At 43.4% G+C, this 12065-nt stretch overlaps 1 protein-coding gene across 7 annotated transcripts in view; it reads right to left on the reverse strand.

Annotated features, from left to right (window-relative positions):
- ASAP1 (ArfGAP with SH3 domain, ankyrin repeat and PH domain 1) overlaps positions 1-12065 on the reverse strand; it is a 146834-nt gene that overhangs the window by 108488 nt on the left and 26281 nt on the right. For 3 of the 7 annotated variants that reach the window (XM_066990742.1, XM_066990747.1, XM_066990743.1), the window contains exon 3: positions 8183-8312. The exons of 2 other annotated variants lie outside the window; for them this stretch is intronic. In XM_066990742.1, coding sequence (XP_066846843.1) covers positions 8183-8312 — 130 coding nt within the window. Of the gene's footprint in view, positions 1-8182; positions 8313-8883; positions 8968-12065 lie in introns of those variants that run through there. 2 more of the 7 variants (XM_066990744.1, XM_066990745.1) reach the window with 2 other exon arrangements.

Consider the following 12065-nt stretch of genomic DNA (forward strand, 5'->3'; position numbering starts at 1 on the left):
CAAACAACTTTACGGAGGACTACATTTACCATCGAGTGGAGTTTTGGAAGTCTCTGAGGCCAGAAATTCCAGCCTGTCCAGGCAGCTGTTCACCAGTCTCATGATTCAAAAAAAAGACAAACAAATCCAAAAACCAAAGACCCACCACATTAATCAGATTTCCCAGCTTCCCCGTTTCCGCCCATTACATCCCTGAAGACAGAGATAACGGCCTACCCTTAGCCTTGTAAGGTTGGGGAGACCAGCGTGAGGATGACCTTCGCCACCCCAAGAACACAGTGCCAACCCACGTTCACCTTGTCATCCACCTGCATCCAAGGATTTTTTTTCAAGCTTTTTTTTTCTTGGAAAGCTGCCTCCTAGCCAGCCCCAGCCCAACCTGGTGCTTAGGGACATGGTTTAATGGGTGACATTGGTAGCAGGGTGATGGTTGGACCAGATGATCTTGAAGGTCTTTTCCAACCTTAATGATTCTATGAATTCTATTTTTTTCCTGGTGCAGGGCTTCGTGTTTTTCTTCACTGAACTCCCCCAGGTTCCTCCTGTCAGGCTCCTCCAAATGGTGACTGCCTTCCAGCGTATCGACCAACTTGGCACCATCCAAATGTGCTTGCTGGAGACCACACTCCCGCTCATCATCCAGACCGATGCGAGTCACCAAGTCGTACTGGCCCCGGAACTGGTCCTGGAGGGATGCCACTCAGTCTGCCACCAGATGGACTTTGCTTCACTGATCACCAGCCCCTGGGCTTGGCAATCCAGCCAGCTCCCCACACACCCTAATGCCATCTTACCTGGTCCGTATCTCACCAATCTGGACAGGAAGACATGATAGCAGACTTGTCAAAGGCCATGCAGGCCTTTGCAGAAAGGTATTTCCAGCATCAAATTAGATTTTGAATTCTTAGGCGAGGGAAAAAAAAAAAGATCCCTGGCACTTACATTGTAGAAACATTTCTAGCTTAACAAGCTAAGACTCCATTACCCTACTAATAAACACAAATTTGTGCACCAAAAAGACTTCTGTATTTCTCCTGATAACAAACGTAATAAGAAGGATAAAAATAAGTAAGGTCAAGATAGAGGTGGCGATTAAAAAGGGGACAAAAATGAAGCATACAACCTCTGGCTTAACAGTAGGAATGACCTTCAGGCCTGTCCTTTCACCAGAGTGAAAGAGAGACTGTGTGTGTGTGGCCATGTGGTCCCAACAGGGTTTTGTTGCTTTTTCACAGAAGCCTTAAAGAAAAAGTTTCCCATATTCATCACAATTAAATCCACTGTTGTCCTCAAAAATCTCACTTGCCACACTGCTCTTACAAAACCTCAGCATTAGCCCACAGGTATTTAAAAACCCTTACATACAATGCAGATCGATACTGTCACTTTAGAAACAGAATATAACTGTTTGCTACACTTTTGAGCAGGGACTCGACTTTCAGCTGTATTCCTTCAGGAAATAAACCCCCTACTATCATCTCCGGAGTTTCTCTTTCACACTCACCAATAACGTTTAGGCCTCTTGGCCAGCATCAATCAAACCTGACAAAATAGCCCCCAAGATCAGTACCAGAGCATGTTATTAACTGGATTCTGAAAAGTTCCCCCTGAAATATAAAAATGTGCTGTTGGTTTAGGGCACTTTTTCAGAATATTTTTATATCGCCTACCTCTGCACCTTACAATACTAATAATTAGTAGTTTGGGCTTGGCTCTGCCTAACGATCTTGTTGCAAGGTATTTCATTCAAAGTCAGAAGTTACATTCTTACAGCTCTCTCCTGTAAATTTGTTTCATATTTGTTTTAAAGACTTATTGCCTAACACTTCCATTCACTATTTTAGAAGTCACAATTGTTAGCAAATGAAATCAGTCAATGCAGTTCTGTTTCAAATCATTCACTTTCAGTCTTTCAGTGATGCCATGGCTGGATTTAAAATGTTCTTTTTTATTAAAAAAAAAAGTACCTTTTTTACCTTTTTTCCCTTTTCTTGTTTTTAGTAACAGAAGACCATTTCACTAGACTTCAGCCTGCATGCGAGAACCAACTTTAAGTCATGTAACTTTAAGCGGCTCTCTTCTCGGCGAGGGCTCGACGTAGAGCCCAAGTTCCCATGACTACATGCTACACACTCCGTTGGGATTTATCTGAGCAGCATACTGAGCAGAGGGCACCAAAGATCACCTTCACAGTTTCCTAACTGATGAGCAAACATGAAGACGCCTGTTGGGAGTTCAAAAAAAAAAAAAAAAAGAGGCAGTACTCCTCTAAAAAACATATGAGCTACCTACCACAAAGTTATAAGTACTTTCCAAAGTGTGCCTAAAATGTATATAAAATCTCAGAAGGCAAAGCTAATTAATCTGCCATGACTGAGACTTTGGCTTACGGAGATACCAAGAAAGTTTTCCTGTTTTTTCCCCCCCTCGCATCAGTCAAATTAGGTAAAAGGAGATTGCCAGCTTATTGTAATCAATTGTTTCAACTACTATCAAACGAAGAGTAAAAACCAATTTCACACTAGATGAAAAAGATCTGCAGCATCTAAATGTAAGAGCATCCTCAACTTCGTTTTTGTGAAACGTGCTATTGTAGATACGGGATGTTGCTGTCAATATTATCTCTTTCTTCACATCTTCAGTATCGTGACCAGGAGTCACTCCCCATGAGCAGTCACTGGGGCCTCTGTTTATATTTTAGAGCACTCAATTACGCATTTTTACTTCTTTGGTGCAATTTGCCGTTCAGTGTAAGAACAGCAGTCATTATGCTAAACTTCACTTATTGGCCAAGAATTTTTTTTTTGTGTGTCTGTTTCTTCTAGGCCAGTCTGCCACCGAAAGCATACTTCTTCGAAAACTGAAGATTGCTTATGACCCGTTACACAAGAACCAGATCTAGAGTACAAAGCTCCCTGTGGTGCAGGACTGTTTCTAACTGCCATATATAAAACGTTATGAGGTTTGGAAAAGCTGGCTTTAGGGCTGTTGCTGCTGGAGTCTCTTGGATTCTTTTTAATTATTTTATAAAAAATAAAGAACCAAAACGTTATGATTTATCTGTTGCAGTTATATACAGATGACCCTTCAATGGAAATTAAGCGATAGAAACGAAAGAAAAAAATCTTTCACTTCAGACATAAAATAGATCTTACCAGCACAGGCTAATGAACAAAATCTCTGCAGATTGCCAACTAAAACAGAAAGCTGACTTAGAAACAAAACGCTACTGCTCTCTTGCGTGGTTCCATCTGCCTCCCTTGATAGAGTATCTCTTTGCTTAAAAATGATCTTACGTCAGAAAAGCATAAAATCACGGTAGATCAACTGACCATATAGCAGTTTTAGTGCTAACTAGAGCTACATGTTTCAAGAAAATCATGAGCAGGCAGAAACCCAGATCCCTTACCCTTGTCCTACAAGTCTTTCCATGCATTAGACTAAGGAAATGTCACAAAAACTGAAGCATGAAGGGAAAGTTACACGTGGGAAACTACGAAGAAAGGCTATACACTAAAAACCAACAAAACAAGAAATCCCCCACACAAACAAGAATACGTTCCCAACTCTAACCTTACGTAAGTGTCCGTGATGATGAAGCACACTGAGAAATCTTCTCCCTTCGAGTTATGTTAGATTATACCAAACTGGCACTGTGAACAACAGCATTGATCATTTGGCTCCGGCTCAGCCTAACGCAATTACTTCACTGATGTAGCATGCATGCATGCATCTGTTACAAGACCAGTCCACACCAACAGATCTTCCAACCCTAGCAGATCAGCACAGTGGAAAACAAAATAAGCAACAGGCATTGGATTATTTTTTTTTAAACATATCTGCTGCCGCATTTTGTACTCCGCTCATCAGTTAAATATTTATTAACAAGGGTATGACAAGACCTAATTGTCAGAAAGCGTACTTTCAGTTTCCAACTTCTCAATGAAGAGCAAAAAAAGAAAAATAACACTATTGAAGATGCTCAAGTAGTACAGGAGCACAGTAGTAAAACAAGCATCAGAAACAACTGTGGCTGTTCCTTGTTGTACCAGCAGCTTCCAAATGATCCAGGTACTGCAAATTCTTATCTAGCCAGCCTGCCTAAAGGGAACTTCAGCATTTAAGCTTAACCTACGTATTTCATGACAATCCTACAAAACAACTGCTTTAGAACAGGCTGGTCATGATAACTGAGTTATCCTCCATGTGCAAAGACATCCTTTCAGCTGGAGCTGGGACACAGTGAAATGGTTATCAAGACAGTCTCGTGGAGATCCCACACGTGCAGCACTTATTCTCTGAACAGATGTCATCATTACCTAAAAATCCAAACTAGCTCACGCAGTAATATCAACTCAGGGATTAAAATCCACTCTTCAAAAATCTATCTGAGTAACAAATCATGGAACGACTGCAAATATAAGAACACGTTTGGTAAGAACAAAGCAGAAGCTATTATTTTAAGACGCTGCATCAGTGATCTGTCTATACCATCTTAGGATTTCCACAATTGGATTGTTTTCTAAGTGATTAACCACCCATTTAGATAATCCACCTCTTTACGGGAACGGTATTATAAAAGCTTCTCCCATTGTCATGCAGAAATATGAAGTTAAAAAATGTCTTCATCATACAAATGTAATGCTGTACTACAGAAAACAACACAGAAAGGAGCAAAGATTTCAGTTTCTCTTGAATTAGACTACAATATATGGTTTTGTTCCTTCCCCTTGGGGTTTGAAAAGAACTCATTATTTTAGCATTAGAAAGAATGAACTTTAAAATCTGTGTTTACTGATGGCCAACAGATAACACTCACACTTAAAGAAAAGTTATGATTAAAACATTTCTTGTGGCTCTTTAGTAATTACTCAAATAGTAGATTCCTAACCCCAGCTACAAAGCTGACAGGGTCTTTTTGTTGTTGTTGCTCTGGTGCAACTGGATGACAAAAAGAGTTTTGTCTCTTTAGAAGAAAAAAAAAAAAACTTGCAAACTTTCAAAAGTTTCAATCGTTTAAACAGTGTGAAACCTTTCTAGTCAATCTGCTACCTACTAGCGTGTACTTACTATTTTCTCCTTTGAGAATATTACAACAGATTTGAGTAAAGTTTAGTTTTACTATTTAAAAATAAGTCACACTGAAGTCTTCAGAAAATCCTTCCTGGGCTCCTGATGTTTTGAGGTATGCCTTTGTGTTTTGTTGGGCTTTCCAAAGACTTACCAAAAACCTAAGGAGTCTTAATTAGTGAAAATGCCTGCTCTGATACTTTACCTGAAACTTGTCCCAAAATTGCATCTATCTGGATCCAAACTCTAATCTGAAAAGAATCATATCTGAAGAGAGTTGTAACTAGGAGGGAACATGCATCAATCTACCTAGAGAGCTGAATAAAGTGTACTTCTATTGGAAGAAAGACAAGTGAAAAAAAAAAAAAAAACAACAGCAGTTGATTCCATCATCTACTTTATTATTTCAGAAAACTTACTAATTGTGATTAAGGTACAGTAAATTCACAATTCTGTGGTGCCTTCATAGAACTAGATACAGACGCACATACACATAAACATGCAAACAACTATTTCTTTTTTGTCACATTCTTAACGAAAAGGTGGTTTAGATCTTATCACTGATCTGAGCTACAGCAAGAACTACCTCGGACTGAAAGGCCATGAAACAGATCCAACTTCTGTTAATCTGTTTAATTTCCCTAGTTTTTCAGTTCATAAAATAGTTTTAGTTCTGTCTTATTTAGAATAAAGAAAATAATTTGTTTATCCAAAAATGACCTTACAGTCTCTGGGGTAGGGGCAGCTTGTTTTGAATTATGTTCACTTTAAATCGAGCTAAGAGACTTCACACTGCAGAGCCCTAACAGCACAGAGCTTGACATTGTCTGCAAAAGCCTACTGAGGCCCCAACCCACATGCAACATTAGGTTAAAAATCAAACAGCTAAAAGGATGGGATCATCCTGTTTGCCTTAATATAGTGGGCTCAGAATTGAAGTTCAGGAGCTGCTTGAAGAGCTCTTCAGTCATCCACGATGCGCGGACAATAGCAGCTGTAATAAGAACCACATAACAGCCACTTCAACCGTTCAATTTCAATCTGCTGTTTCATATGAATCACAGCCTTGGGTAAGCAGATGTACAGAAACCAACGCAGCTTTAAAGTAGCACCAGGAGAACTGTGTATGCAAGCTACAACTACAGTAAAGCCATACAGTCAAAGACTGTAATGGAGCACATCACTCGCCACATTCTGCCCATCTGCATTTCTTCATGAAAATTAATACAGATGAATTTGGGAGAGTTGCAGGTCTTCTGCAGTACCTATCAGCAAAGTATGTCTGTATCGTTTCCCGTTAAGTAAAGCTTTCCAATACTGACAGATAATCAAAAATCACAACCCAAGTCCAGAATCAATTTAAGCAGCAGACATTAAATAGAGCACACAAAATAGTTGCAAAAAAGAAATGTATGAAATAACGCAAGCACTAGAAGCACCCAGTATTCTCTTCTGCTCTGATTTATTACTATCAAATCCAACATTAAAACTTTGAAAATACACACAACCCACAGAAATGGTACAAAAAAAACCAACAACTGTATATTTGTCTGCTATATTTAAACTGCCCTCATTTGAGTTTATTCGGAAGGGCATTACAACATTATTACACTCTGAGTGTATCTCCCAAGTTATGAAAGCATTTTACTGTATTCTTACCCTGAAAGTCACCAGTGATGGGAGAATGCACGTTTAACTCTATGAATGCTGTCATCGCTACTAGCAAATACAGAGTGGCTGTACCTATTCCACATAGTTAAGACCAGGGGGCAGCAATACTGTCAAACACAAAACAGGTTGATTTCTCACAAGTCTACAAGCAACCATGGCCTAGTTACAGAAAAAAGCAGTTATAGGTGTGGAAAGAAGTTGCTGAAGTTAGTCAAAGTTACGTAATTTTTTAAAAGTAAGACACGTGATTTTAAATGCAATCTCACAGTCATTCTATTACCTAGTCAGTTTCTGTAAACAACAGCACTAGGAAAATTTTGAACATAGAAACTTTTTCTACCAAGCCAATACTAAGACATCTTAGTCCTATGGAATCAGATTTCCCATTTCCAGGACCACCAGAAGAACGCTATGATCAATATCCTTTCCTCGCATGCCAAATACTTTGCTCCTACCAACACATTCAGCAAAACTGAAAAGAATCTGAAATCCATCTCCAAGACAGGCACTGGCTCCTCAAGTATCGACAGATACTTGTCAAACTGAAAGCGTAATCCAAAGCGAGAACGTACTGTGGTTTATGAAGCAACAGCAAAAAACTGTCTTCTTCCAGTGTCGTTATGCTAGAACCTTCAACTGAGTGCACGGTAAGAGATGAGCTACACTTTAAAAAAAAAAAAAAAAGTCCTTTGGAAGACATTTCCTCATAGCTGCTGACCTAGTCCCTAAGAAATCTCATTGAGACCTCAAATAGGAAGCAATAGCCTGATATCCCATAGAAAACAGCTCTGTAACTTTGCCTTCTTTAACACATATGCTCCTTGATAGCGAAGCAGGATGGACATTTAAATGTCACTAATAATAAGCAAAAAAAAACAACACTGAGCCTTCAAGGTTGAGATGATGAGACAATCTGACCGCTTCTACTGCATTATTTTGCTCTCCTTCTACCCCTTACTTCATTTTCCTCTCTCCACACGTATCCCTCCATCCTCCACCTCAGTTCTCAAAGTCTCCCTCCAGGTTTCTGCGGCCGGATTTCTGCGTTGCCTTGATCTAACGACTAGGGGAAACCTCTCATCCTCCCAAACCGAATTCGACCTCCAGAAGCCCAACATCCACGCTTTTTCCCTGCTGCAACACCCTCCAGCACCAAGAGCGCGGAGCAGTACGATGCTGGCACCTCAGTTCCAGCGGCCGCTCCGTGCGCCGATCTTTGGGATGTCAGGGCAGGAAAGCTTTCTGTGACCGCCTCAACACAAGCGCAAAGTCCCACGATTAGAAGAGCAGAAGAGATTACACGCATACCAATGCCTCCAGCTCCCGTGGGTTTGGGCTGCAAACGCTGCCCCGTGCTGATGCTCCTTAGGAAAGCTAAAATATGAAGAAACAAAAAAAAAAAAGGGGGGGGGGGGGGGGGGGAGCAGCGAGGCTCGGTTACCTCTTCCAGCAGCGTGACCGTGTTCCTGCAGTTCTGCAAGCGGGTGGTGAAGCTGGAGGTGGTCGGGGAGTTGTAATCCTCGGTGGTCTCGGCGATGAACTCCGACACGGTGATCTGGTCCGGCATGATCCTGGGGAGGCACACCGATCCGGCGGGGGGGGGGGGGGGGGGGGGGGAGCCAAGTTTTGGGGGGGAAAATGAGGGTAAACGGGGAAAAAAAAAAAAAAAAAAGCAGAGGGAAGATGTTAAGAGGCGGCAGAGCCCCGCAGCATCCAGGCGGCTGAGTCGCAGGGAGAGGCTGAGGCTCCTCGCCCCCCACACCCTCCTTCTCCTCTTCTTCCCCTCCTCCTCCTCTTCCTCCTCCCGGGCAGGAGGCGAAGGGGGGCGAGGCCCCGCCGGTGGGGAGCAGCTCCCCTCGGCTGCCTGCGGGGCCGGGGCCGCCTCTGAGGAGCGGGAGGAGGAGGAGGAGGAGGAGGGAGGGGAGGAAGGCGGGAGGGCAGCAACACCCGCCGCGCTCAGCCCCTTTTCCCCCCTCCCTCCGCCCCTCGCTTGTCCCCGAGCTGAGCTTGGGGCTCGGGCGGGAGGAGGAGAGGAGGAGGAGGAGGAAGAGGAGGAGAAGGGACAGGGACGGGGGTATGGCGGCGGGAGCTGGCGACAAGGAGGGGAGGGGGGGGGGGGGCTCCGCCGCCGCTGACAGTCACCGGGGAGCCGCACGCGCTGCCCTGCGCCCGCCCGCACCCGTTACGTGGGCCAACGAGGAAGTGCTCGGCGCAGGCGCGCCCGCCCGCCTCGCCCCCTGCCGGAGGAAGGGGGGGGGGGGGGGGGGGGGAAGGTGGGTTTAAAATTAAAATGTTTTTAAATTTAAAGTCGAGATGTTATTAACATCGACGTTAAACGAAAAGGCGGCGCGGGGGGGGGGGGGGGGGGAGCACGCGCGCGGGCGGTGGGTTTCTGAGTGAAAGTGAATAGGTAAATAAATGCTATTAAAATGTGAACTGTATAACTAATGGAGGGGAATTAATGGCAAATAAATGCTAACTATAAAAAGATAAATATTAACCATATAACTAATGCATGGAAATTAATGGCTTAACATGATCGATCGTTAATGATTTTTAATTAATAAGATCGATAATGAATGACTTAATTAATAATAACTGCTGGCAGACTGCTGAGGGCTGACCGGCTGTGACATCCCACTTCCCTGGCCGGTACCAGGCTTGGTTTCTGCATCCCGGCGCCAGCAGAGATAAATCCCAGGGGTGACAGCACGTTTTGTTTTGTTTTATGTTCCCCTAAGTCCATCGCAGGCAGTTAAAACCTCGATTGGCACTCACAAGCCCTCGTACTCCGGGCGCTTTATGATACAAAGCATGAAGATACCGACTATCGTCCAGCAACCGCACTATGATAAAGTCATCACCATAAGCAACCTGTGCTGATTTTTCCCCTCCTTACACCCAGGTACTTTTTAAGGGCCCTGCTCTGTCTCAGCAGCACTCTGGAAGCCTCCAGCACCGAGCTGCTCTCCCAGTCCCACTTCTGATTTTTACAGGGCTCCTCGATGGCTGGGGCTCAGTGGCTCTGACCCCGGTGGCAGCAGCACCAGCACCAGCCTGAAACCCCCATCCCAGCCCCACTGTCTTCCCTTTGTGCTGCTCATCGAGTCCGCACCCTTTCAAAAGCACTATTTCTTCATAAGGCAAAGTGTTAAAGTGTCCTTTTTTTCGTTACTGCATCATGGAACTCTGGGAATTGATGGACAGTGATAAGGAGGTTTTATTTTTCCTTTTTTTTTTTTTTTTTTTTTTTTAAAGCTTAGATTCAGGGGCCCATATGTGCCTTTATAAAGAAGGCTGGGTCTCAGGAGACTCGAGTAATTATGGTCATCTGCCGTTTCAGCCTGATTTATTTAATCAGAGTATGTGTTTTCCTTCTCTTTGTATTTGGGATGCTCTCCACAAAAGCCAGGAAATTCAGGACTGGTAAATGCCCTGACATGTGAATAATTGAAAATGAACAATATGATATGGATACATCCAATTCAAGGGTTTTAGCATTCTGTACGTCAGCACCTGCTCCCGTGCTACAGCACACTTAGGCTGGTACATGGTTTTCAATGTAATTCTAACAAAACACTCAGAAACTGCTTAAAATACCAACAAGAGTCTGCAACGCCTGAGTAAGCATTAAAAGGAGATACCTGCTTGGTTTATACCCATAAAAAATGGTGTCACCAGCAGGATTTGCAAGCAGCTCTGCCAGCAAAAATATGATCAATGCTCCAGAGACATGGTCCTGGCTGTGGTTTCTGTGCCATGGCAGAAGCCCTTCATGGCCGTGGGGTTGCTTTGGGGGCTTATGATGGCACCAGTGGCCGTGGGATGTCACGGGGCTGTGAGAGGTAGGGTGGGCAAGGGGAGGAGGACACCAAGAAAAGAAGCACGTGGGAGTTGCACTGGAAAAAAAATGGAGCAGGCGGAAAAAAAAGGAAGAAAAAAAAAAAGATTGAGAAAGCGAACGGAGTAGGTAGGAAGAAAATCAATTGAGGATCGTGTTCGTAAAAGCAGTGGAGGAGGAAGAGAGAGCAAGGAGATAAAAATGGTTGACAAGATGAAGAGCAATCTGGAAAAGAGAGTGGAGAAGAGTGGTTGGGGGGTTTGGGCCGGGAAAGCATTGTTAGAAGAAGTGAAAAGAGCTATTCCAGCACGCCCATCATGTCTGGATACTGGATAGGCGATGGATATGTCCCCAGGGCCAAACTGGGCCTCTGTGGTCACCCTGGGTGACGCATGGCACCATGCAGGCCATGGCCTGTCACGCAGCTCTCCCTGCCTCAGGCCCAGTGCCCGGGGCCGCTGCAGCCGGGGACCTGGGCCTCCCCTGGCAGACTTCATATGAGGGTAAATCCATGACAGCATTTATCCGGGTTTGGTGAGCAGAGTGCTCCCACTGCTGTTTGTTGCTTTGCTCCTTTTCAGGCTGGTATTATTAGGCTTATGCATTGGTCTTTGGATGGTGAAATAACCTCCTCTGCTCTCCCAGGCGGACTTTTCCCCATGGAGTGTGTACAGATTTCAGTAGGGATGGGTTCTTTAATATTACTGAGAGAAAATTTAAACCTTGGAGCTGAAGAGCATTGAAGAGGAAAGGAGACAGGCCGGGGGAACTGGAGCAGCAAAGAGTGGCAGGAGTGAGGCATAGCTGGGCATCAGTCACTGAGCTTATGTTTCCTCATCAGGCAAAAAATGATCTTCTAACGTAAAATATTAAATATAAAAAAGCACAGAGAATACAGAAGAATACCAGGAAATAAGGAGAAAAGCACAAGTCCTAGAGATGAAAAAGTTGTCACCAATGATAATTGCCTGTTAGTCTGTTTTTTCAACAGTTCTTAAATTGTTCACTTTATTCTTTATAAAGAATGTGGTGCTCAGTTCTGCTGCTTTGAAGCAGCATTTGATATTTCCCTATATAAATGCTTGTACAGAAAATAACCCTATGGGCATGACCTCTTTAGACTTAGATTATCTCCCCACTTAAACTCACTGGAAGCAGGATTAACTAATTAGCAGCATGTTAATAAAAAATAAATGACACAATTTGCCTATCAAAATGTGCTTATATTTAACCTAGTCAAATTATATAACTGTTTCAGATATCTTTCGGTGGATTTCAGATTTAACCATGTTTCCTGTTTTGAATGTGATCAGCATCTGAGATTCACTTCTAAATGTGTAAGATGCACCTCTCTATAAATTGTCACTAACTGAAATCACTGTTTCACTTCACAAATGCCAAAGAATAATCAGCAGAGTGTGAAAGTTATATTTCACGGCGTCTGCTCTAACGATGTCTGCGTCTGGGCTCCGGGGGCAGGCTC

This window comes from Anser cygnoides, chromosome 2 (genome assembly GCF_040182565.1).
Source record: "Anser cygnoides isolate HZ-2024a breed goose chromosome 2, Taihu_goose_T2T_genome, whole genome shotgun sequence".
NCBI classification, from domain to species: domain Eukaryota; kingdom Metazoa; phylum Chordata; class Aves; order Anseriformes; family Anatidae; genus Anser; species Anser cygnoides.